General features: G+C 42.5%; 1 protein-coding gene across 3 annotated transcripts in view; it reads left to right on the top strand.

Annotated features, from left to right (window-relative positions):
* The window catches only part of LOC139676943 (glypican-5-like), a 346,189-nt gene that overhangs the window by 194,418 nt on the left and 124,358 nt on the right, over positions 1 to 27,413 (top strand). For all 3 annotated transcript variants that reach the window (XM_071566406.1, XM_071566405.1, XM_071566407.1), the window contains one exon: positions 2,165 to 2,285. In XM_071566406.1, the coding sequence (XP_071422507.1) occupies positions 2,165 to 2,285 (121 nt within the window). The remainder of the gene's footprint in view (positions 1 to 2,164; positions 2,286 to 27,413) is intronic.

Here is a 27,413-nt window from a genome sequence, read left to right as displayed (position 1 = left end):
TTCCTTATCCTGCACTATAGTGACAAAAGCCTCCAGAGCAATTCCAGTAGCTCTGACCAGGAGTTGGATGGAGAGCAGTGGAGCAGTGAAAAGGAAAACTCTTCCTTTTTGCTGCTGTTGATGAGTTTCTGATCAGACAAAGCAAGCACATAGGGAATCACCCAACAGACTGGGGGAGGCCAGGAGCTGACCCATTAAATTGAATTTCTGCTGTATTGCAACTAGATGATCTCAGGAAGGTGTGTCAAGTGTCCTTGTACTTCTGCAGTGGGTAATGATGTGTTTTCACATGATTACCTGCATTGAGCATTCAGCAGATAGTAAGATTTGTGAATAAAGGTAACACTAAAGGTGGGTGAGACCAACAGTGCTGTTATATTGTCCAAATGAATTGAAGTGGATTGATGGGATCCATACCAGTCTTGACTTTAAAATAAGACTTCAGCTGGGTTCTTCCTGTGGTCATCAGTCCAGCTCTCTGAGTCTGCTTGTAAGGTCTGAACCTCACCACCATTTTGGACGTGCCATTGCATGGCGAAAGTTTGTACATCCAGATAGTTTAGAGGTCTCTGAGTTACAGAAAAATTAAAATACTGCCTTTAAAAAGCTGAGTGAAAAAAATACAAATGCACTGAAGAAAGGTTTTCCTGAACATTTGTCCTCTAAATACTATCTGGCCATTAGAGCAAAACATGATTTTTCTCAATTCTTTGTTCTAAACATTTTTTTGTTTTTCCTGAGAAGTGAAATTTATTGAAAAAGGTGGGCTGTGCTCAGTTCTTTCTGTAAGCCACACCTTTAACAGCAATGTACCAGCATTTGGTATAAATTTATTGTTCATTTTTGAAGTGCTGTGCTCAACTTCAGCACAAATTGGTTTACAGTGAAGAGCTCACTGGTAGGAGAACTTATGGGATATCGAAGTGTGTAGGTATGATCACAGTAAAAGATGTAGCATGATGTTTCTCTTGACGTTTCAGTCAGAGGAGGAGAGGCAATTACTACCTCACTTAGAAAGATGCCAACGTGGAGTGGTTTTGGGATCCTCCCTGGAGAGTGTGTGAGTCTAGGAGAGTTTGGTTTGGGAACAGTCACTTGTCTGTTCGTAACTGGTCCTGCAAACATCTCTGATCCCCTTTGTGACAAATGAGTGCTGAACTCTGGTTCATACAACACTTCAAAGCATGGCTTGCCAGAAAAAGGGTGCCCTGTAGCTCTCTGGGACTTGCATTTTTGTGGATGGGTTGAACTTAAATCATACATGGACAGATAAATGCTGGAGCCAATATGCAGGAGTTTGGATACTTCCAGGAAGCACTGGATTCAACAAAGTTGTGCTGATGAATTCACCTCCTCAGCGAGGTACAGGCATATGGAGAAGCAGGGATGAAATGTGCACAGTCCTGGGATTTTCCCCATGAGAGAGTACATGGGTGGAGCCCCAGACCAGTCAGGTTTTGAGAATACCCTGTGGTGTGCTCCAGAAGACTGGCAGGAACTGTTCAGTCAACAGTTGTGGGTGAGAGAACAGCTGCTAATGCTCAGGTAAAGCAGCACTTGTTCAGAGAGAAGTCCTGTGTGTGGCTCCTGGCTATGAGTTCTAATGCAGTTGAGGCACAGGGAGGAGCTCTGGTGGAGCAGCAGGTGCTGCTTTACTGTGTCCCCAGACAATTTGGTGATAAACTGGTCTGGCAAGAGGAGTCCAATCTCACACTTTGATTATGAATCTTGTTTGAAATCAAGCTGCTGTTTCACTGGGGTTTTATTTCATCTCAAGATGTTGAATTTCTGTCTTAAACTCCCCAAGTTTCTGTAATAACAAAGGAATGAATTTTTGGAAGCTATCAGCTTTGACTGCTGCATGGAAGAACTTGAGAATGTTGGTTATAAAGGTTCAGATATTAAAATATGAATGAGGTGAACCTATGTGTGGTTTATGAAATTGCTGTTTGTTCATGACTTGAATAGTTTGAAGTGGTGAATGATACTGCAAGAAACTGTAACTTTTATTCTGGTTGGCATATTTAAAAACATAAACACTTTATTACAAATTTCTATTCCTATTTACGAAGTAATTGCTTTTTGTAACCCCCCTGTAATACAATTTTTGATTCCAAAGGACATGGTTCCAGTCACTGATGTTTTATTGTTTTCTGTTTTTCAGTTACACCAGCAGAGTTGTTTCCAACGGACTGAAGGCACAAATTAATAATCCAGAACTGAAGGTCAGAGGATTGGACCCACTCATAAGTAACTTAATTGATAAACTTCAGCACTTTAATCAAGTAAGTAATTTCCCAAGATAAAAGCATTTTATCATACAGCTGAAGGTAAAATTACTAGGTGGTGCTGCTCATCATGTTACATTTTCCAGGATCATAGGTCTGAAATAGCCATGGAGTGGGCTTGTACTAAAGGCAGCTGATAATTCTGCTGCACCAGCTGGATTCTGAATTCTAATGAGGCAAAGTTATTTCCCTGGAAGTTGCTCCATAGCTGTTGATTCCTGTCCTGGAGTCCACAGCCATGGGAACGTGCGGGAACTCCTGTTCCCCATGGTTCACACGAAGCTTGTGAGTGCCTTTAGGAATCCTGTGATGTTCCTGAGCTGGAGGACCATCTCCTCAGTTTTGCAGCTTGTTGCTTTTCAGTGGTGTAGCTGAAACCAGATCCAAACCAAAATGAGTCTGTAAGGGCGTGACAACCGACTGTGCAGAATGCTGAGTCAGGACAGAAGGTGGTCCAGTGTGAATCAACCTCATGCCTTTGAAAACATTCCCTTGACAGGCCTTTTCCTCAGCCCCAAAGGAAAGATAACAGACCACTGGGTTTGTCAGAGCTGTGATTAACCTGTGTCTGCCTCTGTCATTTCTTTGGATCTCACAGATGCACTTGCATCCCTGGTGCCTGTGCCATCTTTCAAAGCTGAATGTGTGATTCCCTGATCCTCCTGCTTGAGCACACCCTTTGTGAGCTCTGAAGGCAGTGCCAGCCCAAATGAGCTGGAGCTAACAGATTTAACAGAGATTGATTTTAATTTAGAGCAGGCATGTTTTCCTGTCAGCCTGGAAGAATGCTTACAGCAGAGTGTTCCCAGGCAGAGGTGTTGGCACATTAGTCTGCTTGTAATCTTTCACCATTAAAGGGTGATGGAGCATGGGGGTATAAGCAGTAGGAAACCACTGCAAAATTCAAGTCCACCTTTGTGGGTGGGGTGTGCAGGAAGAAAAATAATCTGCACAGGTGAAATGAGAGGAAGAATTGCTTAGTCAGGATGTGGGAGGTTATGAAGACTGTGGCTGTGAACTGGAAGTCGTGGCTTCATCTCTTGCTCCTGCAAAAGTACCACCATCCTTTCTCATCAATGGGTGGTAAATCCATAATCTAACCAGTAATTAGTGTTTTTGTTAAATCTTGCTTGGCTCTCATGGTTTTTTTCTTGTTCTGTAGGCTGCAGTTTAGCAATTCCTTGTAATACACTGTTTGATTTAACTCACCATGGGGGATTACAATCACCAGTCTGGTGTGGTACTTAATATTACAGTGAAATAGGCATTATGTGGTCAGATGGATGAAAAGGATAATTCATTATTTATCTGCCTTTGCATGTTATAAAGTAGAGTGTTAATTTACTTTATAAATATTAGATATATCCATCTGTGTAATAGTCTTCTATAAACACTGACAATAGGAAATAGTTAGAAATAGATTAAATTAAAAGTAGCTGTATATTGGAAATTCTACTTCTTTGTCTGCTGTAGAAAAATAAAACTCTGCACAGTCTCCTAATGAGATGCATACCAATATTCTTAGGTTACATGTGCTTAAAAAACAGCTTCAAAGAGCACTTTTTAGCCAGAAGAATAAAATCCAGTTCTTGGCTCTTTTTGTAAGTTGGAGGTGTTGCTTTCTGGTACTTCCAACTCTGTTTTAGGAGAATGTCATCCTTAAGTAAATGCAACTCCCATCAGATTGAGGTGCTTAGCAATAATGGATTCCAAGGGTGAAGGATTAAACAGAATACTGATTATTGCCCTAAGATGGTTCGTTCCTAAGTACTTGCAATAGTATAAATTCCTTTGATCATAATTTTAGTAAGATTTCTTTAGAGATCAAAGCATCAAAGAAGTTGCTAAATATCTAAGATTTTCACATGTGACATCAAACATGTGTAGCTGTTTTCTGCCTCTTGGATTTTCATTTCAGTTGTGATATAATTATACAAATAAAAATTGACACTGAAAAGCTGACTAAATCAGGAGTTTAGTGTCATCAATAGTGTGTGTAGCCTGTGGAGTTATACGGAAACCCATTACACATTTTATGGACAAATTGATTTTCTTCATGAAAATATTTTTTTGAGGCAGTTTATAAGGTGGAATTTAAACACTGATGAAAGAAGGTGTTATCATTGTATCTTCTTAAGTGCTTCACTCGTGTGACACCATTTGAAGCTGTACTTGCACACTGTGTACTCAGAGCAGTCCCAGAGGGGTGGGAAGCCTGGAGAGCAGAGACAGAGCCATGCACATCATGGGTGGTTTGGTGTGCTGGGCCCCTGTAGGCTTCTACCTCCTAAGGAATATTTCCCAGCTACCCAGAAGAAAGTGTATCCTTGGATAAAAAAAGGTATGCTGGGAATTTTAAAGGAATAACACTTCTGTCTCAACAAAACAAGCTCCAGCCATGGTGCATCTATCCCTCAGGAAGCCTGGACCTGGTGGCTCTCTCTCTCTCTCTCTCACTGTTTTGCAAAGGGGTGTGTTTTGAAAATGGGAATAAGCTGCTGCTGGATCAGTTTGCTGAGGCTGTGGAGTGTTGTCAGCGTTCAGATCCACGGGGTTCATTTTTCTAACAGATTCACCTTAGCTCAGCCATTCCTGGAGCAAATCTAATCACTGCTGTCTTTGATAGATCCTCTTCCACCTTCACCTTCCACTGCTGGACTGCAGCTCCTTCCCATCCCTCACAGCCACAGCTGCAGCCTCCAGGACCAGAGGGGCAGAGTTAGCAGGGGGCTGTGGCCACTGGGAGCAGGACTGGCTTGTCACTGGCCACGCAGAAGGAGCAAATTATTGTCTCATTTAAATCCCAACCTGACAGCCTTTGTTGTACAGCAACCCTTTCTTTGTTAGCTCCGTGTTAAGACTTACACACAAATGTAAAAGACATATAACTTCATTGGCACTAAATGCCATGGACATGGACAGAACTCTTGTCCCTGTGTTCCTGGTCTCATTGGTGCATCCCAGCTCCAGATAATCTGTATGCAAGTCATCCTTCCCTTCCTGCCCGTCATTTAGGCTGACACGCCAGTTTGGTGGAGATTAGAGCAGCTCCTCATTTTTTTCATCTGGGACTTAAATCCTCACCACATAGTTGTTGTCTTTTTAAAAAATGATTATGCAAATAGCAGGCTATTTTATAACCACTTGGCAAAGCTGAAAGTAAAGTGAAATTTAGGGAATATTATTCAACAGTTACTGTTCCTTGCATCCCTGGCAGATAAGGTAGTTGAAGGGTTTATTGTAGCTGCTGATTCACATATCAATAGAATTACCAAGCTACCATTTACAGTAACTTTCAGTAATGCAAAAACAGATCAAGTGAAGTCCCAGGTTGATTTTGAAAAAGTAGCAGTTGGAAATAACATCTTTTCCTCCCTCTTTTTTTGTGAATAAAGCAGATGGGAGCAGCAACTGATAATAAACACATAATCCCCCATTGCACCTTTTTTGAGTGCTACTTCTTGCCACATAATCACACTTAAATATGTTTTAATGGTATCCTCCAGCATAATGCTTTCCATAGTTCAAACACAAGAGTTCTGAAGCCAAGATTAAAAAACCTAAAGGATCAATTGCACTGAAAAGAAATGAATATTGGAAAAAGTGGAAGAACTGTGACTATAACTTTATTAGCAGGGATGCATCAACCTGCTCAAAGGATTATAATATGATAAGTATTATACAAGTTTAACTTGTCTTTTGTCAGCCTAAATCTAATCTTGACAGATTTTGGGAATCAGTGTGTTTTGCTGTTGTCAGAGATGAATGCTCAGGGCATGGCTGTAGTTCAAGTAAACAGTGCAATTAGCCCAGTGCACAAAATGAGAGTTGTGTCAAAGCAAATTCTGCTGAATCTGAACTTACGTATTTTATTTTTTTCCCCACCAAAGTCTCATAGGTCTGCCAGCTGAACTAAGAAATGCATGTAACTTATTTCCTTTCAAATTCGTATACAGAAGATGCCATCATAGCAAGGTTTACAGCAATAGCATTGAGATGTTTCGTACCAATAATATGAGCCAGCCATAGTTTAACTTCAAATGTGCATTTAATTGGGGTTAGACAACAGAGAATAATACAATAAATAATTTAAGTACTACTTAATTTAAAAGTGTATATTTTTGGACATCTATAACATTTATTAGATTATAGTGTTTTTATTTGAGATTTAAGTAGAGACAACTTGGTTTGATTTTCATCCAAAGTCGTAGCTGGATGAACATTCACAGTTTTCTGGTCTTTATTTCATCCATTGAAAACAGGAAAGGAAAGGTAGTCATCTGAGAAGGACTGTTGCCACTGCTGGTCCCTGGGATTTAAGCAGCCCCAACAGGCTTAGTGGTATCATTGCTTACCCCCACATGGCTCCCCAGACCAGCAGAGGTTTGTCACTCTTACAAAACAGAGCACCTTTGCCAGCACTGCTGTATGTCTGGATTTCCAGAGCATTTAGAGACTGTGAACATTTCTTCGGGATTTAAGGTGTCCCATATCACTTTTGGAAATGTGAAGCAAGAATCAGGAGATCCCAGAGATCCCATGCTCTCTTCAGTGACTGCCCACACAGACTGTGTGTAATTTCAGGCAGTGTTTAGTGTGGATGCACAGGGTAATAGAAGACTCATAGAGGAGGTCCTGCCCCAGTCCTGGCTGTGCAGTGTGTCTTGTGTGCTGACAGTCTGGGCACAGGCTCTCTGGATTCATTGCAGGCAGACTCTGTTGTAGAGCTACCTCTGCACTGGCAATCCTGTACAGACCTGCAGGAGGGGCAGGGCTGTGTGCTCTGCACAGCCCAGGGCACACCATCATACCCTGCTGGAGGTGCCAGGGGGAAGGCCCAGCCCAGGGCTCACCATCATACCCTGCTGAAGGTGTCAGGGGAAGGGGCTGTGTCCTCTGTACAGCCCAGGGCTCACTATCATACCCTAACACGACACAGACTGTTGGTTCTTCAGTGCAGGTTCTGAATCCTCTGGGTCAGAGTAACCCTAAAGATTAATCTTGGCTCAGCTTGTCTGCAACTCAGGCACAAGAGAGATTTTTAGTGAAGCAAACACTTCTACAGCTGTGATGGTCCTTTTTGAACTCACATCACTGTGAAGGCAGTAACAGCCCTCACCACCTTCATCTCCCAATGCAAACAGCAGTGATAATTGAATTAATACCATAGTTATTGGCTGATTAATGAATAGCAGCAAGAAACACAATATACTTCAGAAAAATAAAGATAGAAATAATGAAACCTGAAACAATTACATTTAAAGTCTTATAATGCCAGGAAAGAGCAAATGAGCTGTTTGTTTATTTTTTTTTATTTCCTGCTCTGCTGTTTAAAGATTGTTCACCCCTATAGTCAAATAAACTGTCATCTCAGATTACTTCATCATTTATACAGAGTTTGTTTCTCATCCTATTTCTTTTTTTTTTCTATGTTTGTCCTTATTAGATGCATTGTTTTTCTTCTCCCCTGCTCAGTCAGACATGACTTTGCTTCCAGGTATAGATCCTGAATGCTCAGCTCTGAGATAAGTTATGATCTTTTTCATGATCCATGTGCAGTGAAACAATTTATCCCAATGTTTGAAACAATCCAGCTTACTCAAACACTGGGCATAGTCTTTCTCTGTGTGGTCTCCTGTATGGTTTTCTATTTCTTAGGGATTATATATATACCAACATGTAATGTATGTTGTATAAAAGTTTTGGAGACATCAAAATTCCAGATATCTGTGATCAGAGCAAGAAAAGAGAAATAAATGCTGCCAGCCTCGGAAGAAGAACCAAAGATCTAGTAGCAATGTAGCTCTTTTGTTCCTTTAAAGGACCTGGCAGATTTCTGTCATATATAGATAGTCCTTATCGAGTCATCTTTGAGTCCATAGCATTTGCTTTTGTTATGTATTTTCATACTGACTTGTCAACTTAAGTTGAGAAAATGCACCTGCTCTGGATTGGGAGATTCTTTTGTTACAGAGAAAAATCAAAGTCCCTGGGAAGTGCTTCTCTCAGTACAGGCTGTAGCTCTCAGGCAATTAACAGGCTGTAGCTGCTGATTGCTTGAGAAATTTATTTGTCACAGCTTCCATTAAGAAGAGGAAAATTCACAAGAAATAAATTCCAATAGCAGGTTGGGGTATCTGAAGTCAGTCAAAATGCTGTTGTAGTCTTAGGTTTCTGCAAACTGCTGTTACTTTGGGAGCAGTAATTGGTGCCCTTTCCCTCTTTCTCATTTACGTGTCCCAGGTGGGGCTGCTGGACTGAGGAGCTTGCAGGGAAAGAGCAGGAACAGGCTTGGGGCTGTGGACAGCTCAGCTGGGCTCCTCTTGGAAAATACACAGGCATGGCCATGGAGGAAGAACTCCCTGGGATTGCCTCTGTCTGAGTACCTCGAGGGCAGGTAGAAAAGCAGTAATTCAGTGCTAGGGCTGCTGATCTGGAGCTCTGGGATCCCCTTGCCCAGGGCTGGGCGGCTCCAGCCACTGTGCTGTGTGCTGTAGTTTTCCTCTCTCAAATGCCCTTATGTTTGAAAAAGAAAAGGAGTGTGGAAGCTCTAACCTTGGTTCTGCTGTGGCCTTAAAACTCCTGTCAAACCCAGAAGTTTGTCCATGAATCAGAACAGGAAAGCTCCTTCCAGTCCAGCCCCACTGAAAAAAACATCTCTGGAACGTTTTTTTATGGAGAGCATATGTTAATGTTGTAATTTATTGCTAATTGAGGTATATATCATCCCTGCCTGAAGTCAATGCACTTTTACTGGCCTGAGGTCTGCAGGTTATTTCTTTGGTTTTGTTAAATATGGTGAGATGAGATATAATTAAATAATTTTAATTAGAATTGAGAAATTACCTTTTAGTACTAAAACCAGCATCTAGATTTCAACAGAAACAGTAATCTTGTGAAATACTGGCTGCACTAAAGTAAAATTTAGCATTTTAAAATAAGACAAATCTAAATCTCAGTGTAAATCCAGCATATCTTATTATATGCTAGCAAATATATAATGCTAAAATGGCCTTTTATTATTCATGTGTTGTGTCTCAGAGTAGGCTGTGCTATTTGTCTTGCGAGTCTGCTCAAAATTATTTGCCCAGATGGGCTATTGTATGTGTTTTGTTTTGCTCATTGCGGGAAATTAGTCTTAATAAATCAAAATCACATATTGAGTCACAGTAGTGACTTGAGCCAAGTGTGAGAGGGGGAGGAGAGCTACTGTTTCAATCCAGACCTGAGCCAAAGCATTTCACATACAGAAAGACAGAATTTGAAGAGTCTTATTTAAATTAAAAAAAAAAAAGAGAATGGAGTCTGTGCTTTGGCTTGAGAACCCAGTTCTAGTTGCAGGTGATGAGTAGAACCTGAGCTGATACTCACAGATGAGCTGAATTAGCTTAGTTGGTTAAAACTTGGTTGTAATAATGCCAAGGTCATGGGTTCAGTCCCCTCTGTGGGTCATTGACTTAAGAATTGGACTCTATGATCCTTGTGGGTCCCTTCCAATTCAGAATAGTCTGTGATTCTTACAAGGGGTTTGGATCCTCTGGTGGAATTACTGGCTGCAAGTGAGGAGAAGATCCAGCCGTGGAGGGATCTGCTTTGACCTGAGCAGTGGAAGGTGGGATGGGAATACCAGGGCTGGTGTGAGCACCCAAGGCCAGGCAGGGTCAGGAGGCAGCTGGGGGTGCCTGTGGACAGCTGGTCAGGCCTGGTAGGGTGGCATTGCCACCCCAGAGGCAGCAAAGGGGAAACTGCACCACCACTAATGGCAATACTGTGGTTTCTCACCACCTCAAGAGCAATGCATCACTGATAACTGCTCTCGTTGTGGTGTAGGATGATAACCAAACTGTGTGCTGTGTTATTGTTCAGCAACTGGTAGGAATTGTTACTGTTGTTGACCAGCAATGCCCCTCCATGGGGGTTGGCAGAGGGGAGGTCGCACGGCTCTGACTGATACATCAGTTTATTTGCTTAGGTGGTAATTGATTTTTTTTGCAGACAGAATGTCAGCAGTCATCACTGAATTAATTAAGATTGTCAAACTGAAATTATAAATTCTCTTTTATGTAAATACTTATTTTATTCTTTTAACCCATCATCAATCTCTGATCACTCTAGTAATCGTAAGTAATTTAAGTAATTATAATTACAAGTGTGATTATGGTATTTACTTTTGTTCTAATTCCTGAAGTATAATAACATGCTTATTTTTGGAGGTGGTAAGTTTAGCATAATAGGAAAGGAAAGCAGAGATTTATGAGCTGATCATTGTTTTCTTTAGGGTAGAGTAAAGGTCTTCAAACAATTGATTGATTATTGGCCAAAAGCAAGAACAGGGTCATTTTCCTCTCTTTCTATTCCACTACTGAAGGGAGGAGACAGCAAAAGCAGTGTAAGAGAACAAAGCTAAAGGTTACCTAGACCCCATACTTAGTCTGTAAAGCTCAAGTGGAGCTGTGCTGCTGGTGACAAGCAGATTAATGCTGCTGGAGCATCCAGCCACTTCCCAGCTAAAGCAAACAACGTGGTGCCTGCAATAATCTGGGTTGTGGTGCAGCACAAATTGATGGAACACACCTGGACTGGAGAGGCACCAGATCAGATGTCCCTCGGAGAGGTTTCCCTTCCCTAGAGGCCTGATGTGCCTGCCTAGTAGCAGCCCCAGATGCTCCCTGCACAGGGCAGACCCAGGTCATGGATAGCACCTGCAGCCCTCAGGTTTAGGCTGCCTCACCAGTTCCTCTGGGACAGCTTTGTGTGAAATGGTTCATACTTGTCTGCCCAGGCAGGCTGCCTTTCAATATATCTCCTCAGTGGAACTGCATGTGTAGAGAGGCTGAAACCTCTGAATCAGTTTGGTGCCATATATAATTGTGTGGTCAGACATGTACTTCATGGGGAGCAAAACAAAGAGCTAATGGCAGGTGTGAGGTAAGGTTGTCCAAACTTCCTGGTGTCACTGTTGGGTCTCTAAAGGTAAAAACAGGGCCATGAGCAAAGCAGCAGAGGAATACTTGATCTCTTCCCTTATCCTCTGGAAATTTAGAAAGCAAGCCTGAGTATTGGAGAGAGGCCATGTCAGGAATAGCTTCTCTTTTCCACTTAGGGAACCATTCACAAGTAATTAGTGAATTGGAAAGAGTAAGGAAACAATCCCCTTGTTTCAGGCAGAACCCTACTGTGAAATTTGTCAGTTTAAGGAAATTTGGTCTTCCAGTAGACCTGTTTTGCTTCTGGCACTCTCTTAGACTGTTTTGGTGTTGTACACAGTACTTGTAAGGTTCAAGTGTATTACTTCTCACACATCCCTAAGTCATGCTGAGAGTAGTTCACCAAACTGGGAAGAGATCCTAGCATATCATGGCTCTTATTTTCCTCATCTCCTCATGAGTTCGTCTGCCACACTGGAATGAAAAAACCAAGAACTTAGTTAGTAAAATCATGCAAATGTCAGTTTTACAGGTCATTGATTGTTGCTACTGCTCTTTCATCAAAAGCATGATGCGATTCTGGAATGGCCACTGACCTCCTTGGCCTTGTTCTCAGTGAGTTTCCCCAAAACATGGCCCATCTCAGTGTTCTGGGTGCTGAGCAGGGTGGCTGGCCAGGCTCTCCTGTTGCAGGGAGGTGCCTCCTGGCCTCTGCCCCATGAGCAGGCCTGGGAAGCTTCTGCCACCCTGGCACCAAGACATCTCTCCATTCTTCCATCTTTCAAGTGTAGCTATTTCTGCTTCTCCAGGGAAACACTTCTCCATTAGCAGCATTAATTCTGTGTGACTGAGGTCCCATTTTCTCCATTACAAAAGCTTGATCCTGTACATTCCTATCTCTTATGAGAATTCCCATGGTGAACTCCCCATCAGATACCAAAGGCTCAGTTTTTCCTGCCTGCTGTCTGACACTAACTGCAAGAGAACCATCTAGTAGGAAGAATCACTTTTATTTGTAACTGTCTGTTTCTTAATTTTTGTCTTCTTCCTTTTGTGTCAAGACTTGGAGATTTGCAAAGAACATGAGTTTAGTAGGAATTTTACAAAGCCTACGGCACTCCAGTTTTCACTGTCTGTTACTTTTACGAGTATCTAGCTAGTCTTTAACTTCCTTACTTTTTTACTAGCCTTTCTTACCCATGTTAAAATGTTTTGTTTCTGGAAATAAGCCTCATTTAAGTCGATTTTACAATAATTAAGTTAGTTGTATTATTTAAAAGCCCCATAAACTGAGTGTAGCAGCTGATTTCATTGTATTGCAGACAGTCTGTGCAGTTTGCTCCTAACTCAATTCAGTCCTGTGCATGTACAAGGCCAGCCTGTGGAGGAAAACATAGCAAGGAATGGAAAGGAATTTCTTTGGTCATAGGAGGCTATGGAATAGTTTCCCACAAACATTGTTCTGTCTGGATTGTTCAGGATGGTAAAAATCAGGTAAAGTTCTATCAGTAACATGTTAAATGCGCCAGTGTGCACTAAGGAACCAAACTCCACAGCAGAGCTAAAGAAGATGCGACTGTGCCAGGGAACCACACAGGGACTTCATCTTTAAGGAAGGTTAAAATTCACTTTCAAATAGTCATGTCCTGCAAGTCACTTGACGTCCTGAACAGGAGCAGGACTTTCTTATGGATGTGCAGCACCCGAAATCAAATAGCCCTGGCCCAGACCTGAGCATGGGGCAGTGCTGGGAGCAGGCAGCTGCAGCACCTGGCAGGTGAGCTCTTGGTGCTTGTGGGAATGCTCATTCAATAGCCCTTCTCACAGCTGAAGGACAGTAGGATGAGCAAGACCTGAGCTTCCCAGGAGGGTGGGGGTCCTGCCATTCATATAGGAGAAGTGTGTCTTCCTGAAGCAACGTGTTTTCCTGGCCCTAAAGGAGCTTGAAGGGCATAGTGGCTCTGTCTGCCCAAATGGTGTGTGCTCTTACACAGTGAGTGGTCACAAAATGACAGAATATTCTGAGTTGGAAGAGACCCACAAAGACCATCCAAGTCCAGCTCCCAGCCCTGCGCACAAAGGCTCCAAGAGTCACTCCATGGTCAGTAGCCCCAGCTGTGACATGGCAGTAGTGTGGTGGCAGCTCAGCACAGACTGACCACGAAGGCTCTCTGAGGTCCAGTATAAACCAGACTCTCCCTGCTATGCCTTTGCAGGATGATGCCTTGAGAGGTGACATTTTATGGCTATGATAGCCAGTGGCTTCCCTCAGCCAGGAGGTGAAACACTGGGAGATGTGATGATAGGGAAACACTGCATCTGTGTCTTAGTGCAGACACAGACACAGTTGAGTTGTGACCTTCCTCAGCCTTCTCTAAAAGTCCAGATCCAAGCCAGCATTTTATGTGCTGGTTTACATGGTGCTTAAATGACAAAATTCAGAAAGCCCCACAGAGCACCAATGCTAATGGCTGTCATAAGTAATAGTCAAGTGAGATTGAAGATTTTTTTCAAAATACATTAGGAATAAGGCTATTTTTAGAGGCATATGTTCTAATTCTGATTCTTCTATCATATTCTACCAGCGTTTGCCAGAGTAAAAAAATTACCAGAGAGTAATAAATAATTTGAGGTTGGAATGGACAGTCTGGAGACAATCTGGCTGAACATTCTGTTGAAAGCAGGGCCTTAGATTAGGTTATCCAGAGCCCTGTGAAACCATGTCCTGCATAATTCCAGTGAGGGAGATTCCATCTCTCCCCTGGTGCCCTCTGTTTTGTGTTTGTTTGCTTGCTTATCTCTGTGAAAATAAGTACACTAGTAATGCCTTGCTTCTTCCTGTTTATTGTGTTCTCAAGGTCCAGCTTGAATTGAAGGACAATAGCTCTTGGGTGCAGAATAGGCACTTTATACCTTTATACACTGAAATATGTTCCAGAGTATAAAGAGCAGTTATATAATATCTTGATTATGGGATACCTGGAAGCTCCTGCTTCCTATAGGAAAACATCCCGAGGAAATGAGAACTGAAGGAAAGTGTGTCTCAGTACCTTGCACAAAGCAGATTCCTGTTGTGACTCCAGCCTGCCTGGGCTGCCACCCATGAGGGGAGAGCTTTGGTTAAGCATCAGCCACCTCATTTAGAGAGTGCAGAGTTTGCTGACACTGCCTGGCTGTAAGAAAATGTACCATGCCCACACTGCTGGGGAAAGCCTGGGCTGTTCCAGCAAGGGGCCATTTGCTCATCCCTGAGCTGTTCAATGGCATTGAGGTGCAGGGAAGAGCCCCTGTGCCACTCTGAGCACGTTGTGATTTCATGACAGAAAATGCCAACTACAGGTTTGAGCTCTGTAGTCTTGAAACCATCCAGACCCTCAGTTTTTAGGCCCTAACCACCTTAGGCTTTGGCTACCTGAAGTGTCTTGCATTTCAAATATGATTTATTTACTATGCACTGTTTAGTGACACCTCCAATCTATCCTGCTGCCTGGAACTGTATGCATTTTAAATGAGATAATACATTTATTTCACTTGCCTTTTTCATGCATCTGAAATGAGCCTGTGCCTCAGTGCAGCTACGTGGGAGTGGGTCTATTTGGGGCTGAGTATTCCCAGTCCCAGATGTCACGGATGAACTTGTCATTATGCAGAACAGGCACCCAGGAGACCACTGATTCCCTTCAGAAGTGGGTAGCCTTGGTGTTGCCCTAACAGTGATAGCAGAGTGGGAAATGAGAGGCAGTGAATAAGACACTTCACATACAGAAATTGCACACTCCTTCCCCGTTTCCTCAGGCTGTGCTTTCGAGCTGTGCAGAGACACCAGGATTCACTGTGGAGGAAAGTCATCCTTTGGAGAGTCTGTTAGCACAGAAATCTCATGCAAATGCCTCCCCCACCCCAAAGATTTGAGAGTTGCCAGTACTCAGCAGGCATGAGGCTCTCACAAACAAGGTGCAGAAGGTGCCTGCTCTGGTGTAAGGCTGAAATGGGTTCTCTGCCTATTGCAGCAACTGGGAACTCACAAGAAGTTAATGTAGAAACATTGGTGAGTGTTCACAAAGGGTAACACTGGTCCAGTAGAGCAAATGAGATGTATCCATGTATAACAGTGCTCAGCCCAGAATCAATCTTTATTTGTCCCTAACTTTAAAGATAAATAATTCTACTGGCTGTTCGCACTGTGTGCAATTACAATTATATGGGTGCATGAGGCCATGCTCTAAAAGAAGAGAGTGCAGGGCCTGTTGGAAGCCTCCTGAGGTTAAACTCTGTGTAGTTGTTGGAGAAGCAGATTTCTTCTTTAAGAGGTTAGGTCAGGATCTTGACAGGGAGACTTTTACTCCATCACCCTTCTCCATAAAAATAAAGGCATTCCAGGGAGGGTCTTCAGCAAGGCTCACAGTAACCTTTGCTGGTCCATTCTCAGTTCCCACCCAGTTTTCCCTCATCAAAAGCTTTGGTTCAGCAGGGCACTTAAACACACAGGTCACTCAGGTGTCACTGCATGTGAAGAGGCGTTTGCTTTATTGATGCCTGCACAGGTGTTCCTGTGGCTGTGTGCACACCACAGCACACACAGACACACCCCCAGAGAGACACAATTGTTTGGAAGCAACCACAATGTGTCCTCAGTCTTACACAGTTCAGTCACACCTGAACAGGAATTTATGTTGGCCTCTACATGTTTTTAATGTGCGTAACTGTAAAAAAAGGAATCCGACGTGCATTTGGTTGTTTCCAACATTGAGAAAATAAGGTTTCTAGCTCTAATTTATTAATAGTTCTGATATGGAAGATATTTTTTCTATGTGATGAGGATTTTACCACAGTTACAAAAGTATGCCTAATAACTAATTCAAGTGATAGTCAAAGTAGAATGCAGCTTTTAATAGCCAGAAGCAAATAATTAGAATGGAGCCTGCTGATAGGAAGCATTCAGTATTCTGAATGCTTCCTTATGTCCAGATACATATAATCAGCCTTGTAAACAGAATCAGAAAGTGCTCAGCCTCATTTCAGGGCTGTGTCTTGTTTGCTTTCACTACCTATAAGAGGAGCCTCTCACAGCAGAGTTTTTCAAAATGACATGTTCATGGGAGTGAACTGGCAGACAAACAATGCCAGTATTGGATAATATAATGAAATATGACTTGTGCTTCACTGAAGCAAAATGGCACTGAACCATATTTGATGTGGCATTTGAAATAAGAGAATCTAATAATATTAAATGGATTTCAGAAGGGTAAATGGGAAGCTTGAGATTTGTCTTTTTTAGGCCTTGTAATTGGGGCTGGATGAAGTCATAAAGAGAGGGGAGAGGGCCAGGGGCCATGGAGCTGCAGGTGCTTTGAAGCCCTGGATGGAGCTGACCATTTGTGCCAGTCACTGGAATAAAAGTTTAATATTAAAGAGCTGTGTTGCATGAAGTTCCAGTCTCAAGGGTAATTCTGAGTCATGCAGCACCATACAGAGGCTCTAACTGAGGTGTGTAAAATTAATCACTTCAAGTATTAAAGTTCAATTTTGGACTTCATTTAGAGTGTTTATGAACCATATGAAGCAATATTATACTTTCTCATTATAAAGATTATTTCAGTTAATGGTTAAAATACTTTCTGAGATTTTTTTCATCTAGCTTTGCTAATCACTTCCAAGCACTTGCTAGACTACAAATTGCACACCAGTAACCAGACATGTAGAATACTTTTTTGATTGGTAATATGATATATTAACTAATAATCCAAACGAAATGTAATAAATTGCTACTTAATTATGAGACAGTCAAGCAAAACTAAATATATTGCATTATTTTGAAAATGTGAATAATTTCTTTTGGAAATAATTAGTTTCTGTTTAGCTGCTAAGTGTAATGGTAAAAGCCAGAAAGTCATGAGTGCACATTCAGGAAATGTGATTAGCTGGTCATAAAGCATCTCAGTTCAGTGGCAAAGAAAAAACACTTTACAACTTCAAAGGTAGTGAAAGTAAGAAAAGAAAAATACTAAAGAGAAGGGGGGGGGAAATCATGACATTTAAAACTCAAGAGGAGAAGCTAGAGGTGTAATGTAAAACCTGTGACAGGTAGGGCCAAGGGCAGTAAGGAAGTGCCTTATTTTGTATGCTAAGGTGTACTGTTAGATAGCAGGTACTTAATAGGGAGGCCAAAAGTAGCTCTGTGCAACCTTCTAGTAAATGCTGTGAAATCTTTGTGCTCTGAGGAAGCCAAAGCTGTCCTGCCCATCTGCTTAATCAACCTGCTCCTCCAGCAGCCTTTGAAAGCAATCCAGTCCGACCACATTTCCACAGCCAGTTTTATCTGTGCAGGAAGTTTCTGTCCTTGCCCATCCTCCTGTTTCAAGGGGTTTTGGACTACGCTGACATGTTAGCACATATGGTAGCTTGATTCCTGAGAAGAGATTCTTGGAAGAAATGCCTGAGGATGATGCACTGGGCACGTAAATGGGGGCAAAGGATGCAGGCATTGTGTCCTGCTTGGGAATCACCCATGTGCAGAGTTTCAGCTGTGACTCTGGCCTTGTGCTGTTCTGATTAAGCCAGCTCAGTTCTGTGTGTGGATGCTATTTTTTATCAGTTCAGCCGGGGGAAAACTTGAATGGCTGTAATCTGGGTTGAGCTAAAATAGTTCAATATGAACTGCCAAGCTGGGGTTAAACTGGTGAGCAGGAGTTACTGTGTCCAATTGCTGCTGTTAGACCCATGGCAATTTCAGAGGGATCATCTGATCAAATGCACTAGTTCCTTCTGGATAGCACACAGAGAGAGAACAAGGTTTGCTGGAGCCTCAAATCCAAGGAAGTTTTGGTCTGTGCAGAACGCCCAAGGAGATTGGTTGCACCCTAGGGAAGATTTTAGCTACCTATAAAAAAGGTGGCTAATAGCTATGGGGGATTGAGAAGTGGTCTAAAAAGAGCAAGTCTGGTCTGGTCTCTATTAACGTTATGGTTTGGGTCCCAGAGATTGTCCTCATCATGGTCTTGCTGTGGAGTAAAAGTGGCTGTGTGCAGGCTGTAGAGGATGGGAGAAAGCATCAGCTCTCTCCTACTCTCATTTTTCCTCCTGCCCTTTCCTTCTCAATCCCTGCTGTAAATGAGATGTTTAATTTTGCCCATGGTAAGTGGGTGACAGGAGCAGGGTGGAGCAGAAGCCCTGCCCTGCAGCATATGTGAAGCAGGCCATATGCTTGTGGGGGTGTGGGCGAGCGTGTGGACTTGCTTCTCCAGGCAAGATTCAAGTGGGATGGAAATGCAGTTTGTGGAGGATGCAGTTTTGGGATGTGGGAATTCACTGCAAACCCCAGAACTGAGGGCAGCCTCAGCATCACCCCACAAGGTGTTTCTCAGCATCCCTCTGGTCGAGTTGTATCAACCAAAGTGGTCAATAATACAAGTTTAGACAAGCTGAAACCTCAGGGTCTGTGAAAGAGAAGAGCATCAAAGGGAGGTTTAGAAAATTCACAGTTAGTTCCTGGTCTCTGCCTTGGATTCAGATTAAACCCTTGACAATCACAGCTACAAGTACATGACAGATATATTGCTGCAGTTAAATTGGTAAAATTTCTTCTACTATTTTGCAAGCCCCATAAGGGAGGTGGGAGAAGGCAGGGTTAGTCTGGCTCCTGAAGAGGAAGGTGGCATTGATTGCTTAAAGAACTCAAGAATTCCTGAGAATTCAAACACACTGTATTTTCACTTTCCAGTCCATGACTAAACATAAAACAGCAACATGAGCCCTGGAAACATGATAGTGAGGATTTGTGCTTTGAGGGTGCTGTTCCTTACTTTGGCCTTATACAAAGTTTTGGATGTGACAGAAATCAGATGAAGTATCACAACACCTTGAACAGGCTTCCATCATATCTGAACTTCAGTAGCTTTCAGAAGGCGGTCAGCTGTAATCTACTGCACTGGCATTTGTGTATTTGTGTGTATGTGTACATATAATTTTGGGCATCACAAGTTGAAAACGGCAGAGCCACAAGCTGGTTGATCAGTCAGATACTCACATGCCACTGAAAACTTTGTCAGTAGGTGTAGTTACCTGTGGCTGTAACATTGATGTGATTTTTCCTTTGTCTCTGAAAGAAGACAAGCTGATGACTCTTCACAAAATACCTCTTTCTGGTATCTGCTATACTTGGTTCCCCTCAGAGGGTTCACTCTGGACAGAAATGTCTCCCATCATGACTCCTCCAGGCCCACTGCACTTCCAAGTTTTGTACTGGATCCTTGCAAGGTATCTTCATCCTCCCGCCCTCTCTCTGCTCATCTTCACATGTACTTTGTAATAACTTGTATTTCAAATTCTAGGCAAGACAGCATCCTCTCTTGAGGGTTTCTAAGTTCACTCAATGTTTTGGATGAATGTCACTTTCTGGAATACTACTCTAATCTGAGACAAAAGTCCATTGGAGTTACTCAGGTTTATTAGTTCTCAGGATACTATTGTAGCTCCTGACGAAGGTAGTGGGCAAAATTCTCCATTTTGGTTTTTGGATTGAAATATGACTTCCCAAACTTAGTCTTCTAAGGTTCCCTGTGTCAGAGATGCTGTATTGCACATGGCTGTGGCACACAGACCATCTTGGCTCAAAGCTGCTCTTTACACGGAACAACTTCCCCCATCTCTTCCTGAGCAGCAGCTGAGGGCTGAGTGTTTCTTTGTGAACACTGTTGGAATTAACAGACACACCACCAGTGCTCTGCACATCCCAGTGGGAAGACCCAGCATAACTGGCCCAATGAGATTTTAGTACAAGGTAGTGGTTATTTTCAATCTACAAGCAAGAATTCATGTTGTTGGCTGTTTTGGGATGCTAAGTTTCTAAACACTTTGTGACTTAAACTTCACCCTTGCAAAGTATGACCTTTACAAGGGTGCAGATCAGAAAAGGATTTTCTGTCCTTGAGATCTATCACTTTCAAGACTCTTAGGAGGCTTTTAGACACACTCATTGTTCTGGATTCTTTTAATTAAAAAAGTGTAGAGGACTGCCCATTAATTCCTTGCTGTTCTCTGTTGGCCTGCACTATTCAATACCCATTGTGCAGTAAGATGGTACTATTTAAATTTGTGTCTATGCAGCATCCCTGGAACTAGTTCCCCTCAAAAAAAATGACAATTATTTGGCTAATGTTGTGTGTTATCATTAAATAGAGGCATCTTGCAGTTCATTATTTTCTCTGAACAGGAAGGTTCCCTTCCATCTCTCCTCAGACCGTAAGGATGTATCTTTAGGTAAATAAGAGTATTTCAGGCTAGAAGGTTGGGTTAGTTTGGTTGTTTTTTTTTTCCTCTCACCATTGCAAAAAATGTGGAATAGCTGTTGCTGTTAGAAAGCAGACGATCTTCTTTTATAGTTGCAAGTTCTTTGTGTTCTTTTTATAACAATGGGAAAAGCTAGAAAGGGGGAAATGGTTGCAGCAGAAATAACAGGGAAAGTTCACTGGTCCAAATGCTGTTCCCACATCATATCCATGTGTCAGAAACTTGAGCGTTTCTAGAAGGCAGGGCGTGGGCCAGAGGAGTCTCTGCAGCAGATGCCCAGGCTGAAGCAGAGCACTGGGAAACTTCCTTCAATCTTGGTCCTGCTCTGTAGGCAGAGGGTGAAGCCTGAGAGCTCCTGGCCCTGCATTCAGGGCAGGGTGGGCCGGCACTCCCTGCTCAGCCAGAAGGGAGTGGGCAGGTTGGAACATAGCTCAGCTCAGCCTCCCAGAAACTTCTGAACCTGCCAGTTGTTTCAACCGCTGTTTAAGCCTCAAAAAAAACTAATTGAGACTATTCAAGTTCCAGGAGAATAGGTGTTTGGAGAGTGAGATCCTGCTGACCAAAAGGGTGCAGGGTGGGCTGTGTTTCATATCCCAGAGTCCACGTTAAGGGGGAGGAAGGGCAAGGAGGACTCACAGAATCACAGACTATTCTGAGTTGGAAGGGACCCACAAGGATCATCGGGTCCAGCTCTTGAGTCAATCCCTATACAGGGGATTAAACCCATGACCTTGGCATTATTACAACCAAGTTTTAACCAACTGAGCTAATCTCAGGGTTATCTCCATGTGGCTGAGCTCTGAGAAGAGCTTCACTCTGGTGTCATGCTCCATTACAGGTGAGATAAGCCAGCTACAAACACAAAGCCAAAGGTAATCATGCAAAGTTGTGTTTCCCGCAGAACGTCTCATTCCATTTGTGCCTGAGTGTTCAGGTTTGCTTTCCCTGTTACACTCAGCAGTTTGGTGAATAAAAATGTAGGTAAACTTCCCTGTTTTCCAGGCTAGAGGATGAGAACGGTTAAACTCTTGATTGTCAAATGAATAAACTCTGTGTGCCTGTGCTTACCTTTCCAACCATTGCTCTGCTGTCTCTTCTAGGAGACTCTAAATTGATCAGTAACCCAAAACATAGAAGATTTATGTGTTGGGTTTTGTATTTGCCTAACCAACACAGTAATTAATAGGAATTGTTAAGAGCTTTGCTTCATTTAAAGGAAAAAAACTGATTTCTGTATTTTTCAAAGCAGAATTTGAGTTTCTTGCGTAATATACAGCAGCCTAATACGTGATCTTGGACCATTGTGTGGTACTGGCTACATGCTGAAAGTTAATGTCATTTCAGAAAGGCCTTGCTGTGCTGAGAACTGCACATTCCCAGTACTTCCAGAAAATCCAAATTAACAGCTCGGAAGGAACTCTCATCTGGGTGTCACCTTTAAGTTTCCAACACTTTACTGTGTTTAATGCTTTTTATTGGGCACATCGTTAGACCATAAATTATAATATTGTGTAATTGAGAGGTGATGTCATGTATTTGACAGCTGTCAGTCCAGTGTTGTGTTTTTCAGACTGATTGAATTATTAATGTTTTTGATGCAACAGAGCCTCTTTAATGCTTCATATGCAAGAGAGCTTTGTTAGAAAACTCAAAAGTACAGCTACTGTCTTTCTTATAGACCAGCAGTGTGGCCATAATTAGCAGTGCCAAATTACTATTGCGAGTGTGCTTCATAAAGCCAATCAAATCCCATGTAAGTGCAGTTCCCAACTTAACATACAGCAAAGCTGAGGTGTTCAGACAGGAGAAAAAAAAACACAAAATAACCCAACAGAAATCCATCTGAGTTACATTTGGGATACTACAGCTGTGAGTTCTGCTCAAGTAAAGTTCTTGCAGTCTTTAATGCTTGGGGCAGATCTGTGCTGCCCTGAGGTGCAGCAGTTTTGAAGAAGCCCAAGATGGGGAGAAGGGAGAGGTGTCTGAGGCAGCCTTCAAAGACTAACCAAATATTCCTGAGTGTTTTGCCAATCAAAAGATGATTTTTTTTGCAAGTTCACATGTCTCTTATTTGGATAACATTCTCCTAAACACTGATTTGAAAATAGAAACCCATTCTTTCCACGGGGTTTTTGTGAGAGAGTTTGTCACGTACAGAGCCAAAGAGAGATTGTGGTGAGGAATGGCAGTGTTGAAGTTGTCCAAAGGCACAACTCTTCCATGTGGTTCACTGCCCCTCCAGTCCTCCTGGCTCCAGATCAGCAGGGAAGCTGTGGCTGGGGTTTGGTGATGGGGCATATCCACATCCAGAGCTGGGAAAAGCTGTGGTGGGCTCTGGAGAGACTCTGCCACCATTTGGAGTGAGTCCTTGCTTGCTCCTTAACGCAGGATCTGTGGCAGCAGCCAAATATCCATGAAGTCAGTGAAGCAACTAACAGAAGTGTGCTCAGGGCTAAATTAGGAATAAGATCAGAGCATGAGAACAATTTTGACTCCAAAAAATAGCTCAAAAATGCCTCCTTCCTGCATAACTAATTGTAGATATCAAGGTATCCATTGTAATCACAGTCTCACTGGAAGTTGTATATACATGGCATGTTGCTTCATAACATGATATGTTACAAAAAATCAGAATTCATGAAAAATGGGCTCTGATATTTTTGTACCATTTTTTTCAAAACCCCTCTGGACACTAAAATAGAGGCCTGGGACATATAGGTGCTAAAGCTCCAAACCAAATGCTGGCAGTTTGAACTCCTTGGGGTTTAGAATTACATTTCTTTAGAAAGGAGTTGTTTTCAGTCATGCTGAAAGTCAGAGCCACGTATTTGATAGAAAGAAAGTAGAAAATTCAAGCCTGCTGTAATTACATTTTGGGTGTTGCTGACATTTGACAAGTTTGCCTATTGCAGATTAATGGCAAAGGTAAAGAGTCAGAGAAGAGCAGATGAAACAGGGATAGAAAACTGCCTCACAAAAGGAGGCAAAAGGTTACCCAAAAACCAAAAAAAAAAAATAGAAACAGAAAACCTTTTCAAACCGGGGGAAGCTCTAAGTTTTGATGAATGAACTGCCAAAGTTGCAGGAGTTCATGTTGCTGAACATGCCTGGGTTGGGAACGAACACAGGAACTCTCCATTGTGTTTGCACCCACAGCCCTCTTCGAAATCCTGTGAAAACAAGTTTGCTCATGATGTTTGGATACCTCTGTGTCTGGCAGGACTCCAGCAGCAGGAACACCAAGGGAGCAATGGGAACATATGTTATCTGTGTGTGTGTTCAGGCCTTCCAGGATTTGCACATTACTTCATGTTTTGGGGGATCACTTGGCACTTGCCAGTGGAACACGAGTCTTTTCAGGATGCATTGGGAATGAAGGTTTATAATTAAGCCTGTTTCAGAGAGTATATTCATTGTTTGTCCTAGGAAAAGGAAATGCTTCAGAGAAATATATAGTTCTGTTAAAAAGAGGGGTTCCTTCCTCTTTTTTTGGTAGCTATTGTTTTATTTATCACATAGTGCCCAGCCTTTGCATAGAGCATGGGCTGCCAGCTCCCATTCCTGAGTGGAAGTGGAAGGACCCTGTGTGGGTAAAAGGCCTGAAGTCTCTGTCCCAGAGAGAGGAGAAAAGTCACAGCAATGGTGTTTTCATCCAGCACCATGTTCTGTGGCAGAGGGTGAGCATGGCCTGACTCAAGAACTCCCTCTTCCTGCTGTTTTTTTCTCAGGACGGACACATGTGCTACATTAAGATATACGTATCTAAGGTACTTTTAAATGTATTGTGTGCAAAGTGTATAAACTGGTATGAAAAGGGAGGAAGAGGAAATACAAAGCCTCAGGTGAAGCAGTTTCACACTTCCAAGTTTGTGCTGTAAAGTGGTAAATGCTGTTAAATGTAAACAAAGCAGACTGTCTAATTATAATTGTATCAGTCTAGACAGAAGTAGTTTATCCCAGTCCCTGAGAAAGGCTGAACAGATTTGTAGTGAGATTTCTCATTACCCCAATTTAGGATGATGATTATTATTATTACAAATATTCCATAGTAGCTGGCTGAGGCAGAGCTCATAACAGACCCATTCCCTAGCAGGGTGATCAAATAAGTCTGAGGACTCAATATCCTGCCTTCTTTTATAAAAAAGTCCATTTTTTTCATCATGAACATGTCTCAGCATTCAGCTTGAGGAAAGCAGCCTTGCAGGAGTTGGGAAAGTCAAGTGGAAGCACAGGAGGATTATGTGGCAGAGATGGAGAAGTGTTCAGATGGACATAGAAGACAAATGAGAACACAGTTTTAATTTCCATCTTGGTGTTCCCAAGGACGTGTCTCTCCTTCACAGTATTTCCTGTGCATTAAGAGACAAACCATCCCCTCCTGTGGCGTTATGGGGGTGAGTGATCATGAAAGACCAGCTGTTGGCCAGAGGGAGAGCTGGGGATGCCCAGGCTGTGCTGCTGCTGTGGCTGGTCAGGGCAGTGGCTGTCAGACATGAGCAGGGGCTGGGCATTGGCTGTAGGATTCCTTCATGCCGTGGCTCAGGATCTCCCACTGCATGTGCATTGCATGTATGTATGGCCAAACTTCCTGAATGAAGATTTGGGCAGGGCTCTCCCCACGTGGGTGAGCCCTTCCAGCCTGTGCAGTGGATTGTTTAGGTGAAGCTCAGCGTGTGCAGAACTGGCCCCACCGTTTAAGTCCTGGGGTTCAATTGCCACGGCTGAGTGAGCTTCGACAGTGACAGGGAAGTCCTCGGGACTGTCACAGCACCCGGTACTGACCGGGGCTGACCCTGCTGAGCATCCGAGACCTGACGGGATGGGATGGCAGAGAGGCTTGAACTGCCAGGGGACGGTCCCACTGAGACTTGAACTCAGGTCCTTGGGATTCAGAGTCCGGAGTGCTCTCCATTACACCACGGGACTGCCCTGTGTGCATTAGGCTGAAGGTGTAACAGCCTCACTAGCCATGAGGATGAGCTGATGGCATCCTGGGGTCTCCTGGGAGCAGGGAACACAATGAGAATGCAGTGGAAGTGTAGCTTCCTTTCTTTCTCTGGGATCCTGGGGACAAGACTTCTGGCATTCACAAGCAGAATATTACAGCAACAAGGCAATAGAGGTTTGTGAGGCTGAAACCTGAGACAGACTGAAAGTGAAGGCACATTTCATGGGAGTTTGAATGTCTCTGCTGAGGCAAATGGGATTTTTCTAAAATTTATCGAGGGCTCATCAAATGCATATCACTTCAGTCCAGCTGAAGGCTTTTGAAAAATAAGTTGAACAAAAAGCTTGAAGCAAGAAAAGTCAAGAGTAAATAGAGAATTAAGGATCATCATTTTTCACAGGAGTATCATTGGATCATTTGTTGGAAATGTGATTGAAGTAAAGGATAATATGTTCATTGGAAAGGCAGCTGCCTTTATTTCTGGATTAGAAAGCAATAGTGGACATTGTGATGGATGAGGAACAGTGGACTGGGAAGATGAGAGGACATATGTTTCATAGAAATCATCTTTTCTTTGCCAAAATTTCTGACCTGGTAAAATTCTAAACTATTTTCCTTGAAAACTGGGGATTACAGGAGTAATTACAAATTTCTAATTTACAATACACAGTGATATCCTCTGGACTATTTGAGGGAGGGGTCTGTTTGTACAAATTGTATGCTGTCTAGTATTTCATAGAATCATAGAATTGATTGGGTTGGAAAAGACCTCCGAGATCATCGAGTCTAACCCTTGGTCCAACTCTAGTCCATTTACCAGATCATGGCACTCAGCGCCACGTCCAATCTGTGTTTAAAAATCTCCAGGGATGGTGAATCCACCCCCTCTCTGGGCAGCCCATTCCAATGCCTGATTACTCTCTCTGTAAAGATTTTTTTTCTGATATCCAACTTAAATTTCATAAAATGTTTCTTTTTAGAAAAACTTACTTTGAAATACAGATTAAATAATAGAGAATAATATCCCCTGAACATTCAGCAATTTTACCTCTAATTCAAGATATTTTGCCCTCTGAATTTTCTCTTAACAACAGTAAGTTCATCAGCATTTAAAGGTAGAAATTTTTTTTCGAATTGTACAGATAGCAAGAGCTCTGTACAATGGCTATCCTTGGTACAAAACATACATTAAGCACTAAAAGGACACACTGAGATTCTTCTGTGCTGTCTCTACCTGAGCAAACTGGAACTGAAGGGCATCTGTCAGCATGGATAATGTAAAGGGAAGATGGTGGTAATTAATGATTGTGGCAAGAAATGTAATAAGCTGAGGAATTTAAGCAAAAACATTGTGAACTCTTTTTTTTTTGTTCTAGGCAGATAGGAAGTTGAAATAAAAAATAATTGTATCTTTGAAATGCCATTCAAAGCTATATATTTTGTACAATGTCTGTCTGTCAGGCAAAATCATAACGCTTTGGACAATGGGAGTGTATGTTAGCAAATAAATTTTGTTAGCATCAGGAAGATAGATCTCATTCATTATCTAGACAAATATAAATGAAGCCTGATGTTAACTGAATTCAGTATTATACAGAATCTGTTTTTTAAAATGTACTTTCGGTTTACTTTTCCCAACATGTTTTTTCTTAACTAGCTTCAGGAGTGGCAATAATGGGTTTCCAGAATGTTTTGTGTGTTCTGAGCACTTTGCCTTGGTGTATGGAACAATACCTGCCCCAGGTGAGTGAGCTCAGCCTGCAGTGAGGTGTCCAGCCTTCCTTGGTGCCACGTAAGCTGGCACCTGTGGGGCTGGTGTGGTTTGCAGAGGAGGAGCAGGAGTTCCTGCATCCCTGATGTCTGACCTGCGGTGCCTCATAGCTCCATTTAAGGCCCTTGATGCATCTTTGCATGGAGACCTTGGACCAACTGACAGCTATCCCAGGGTCAGAGGTTAACTCC

This window comes from Pithys albifrons, chromosome 11 (assembly GCF_047495875.1).
Source record: "Pithys albifrons albifrons isolate INPA30051 chromosome 11, PitAlb_v1, whole genome shotgun sequence".
NCBI lineage: Eukaryota > Metazoa > Chordata > Aves > Passeriformes > Thamnophilidae > Pithys > Pithys albifrons.
Note: the sequence above shows the minus strand (reverse complement) of the source record. Positions and strands in the feature narration are given on the sequence as shown.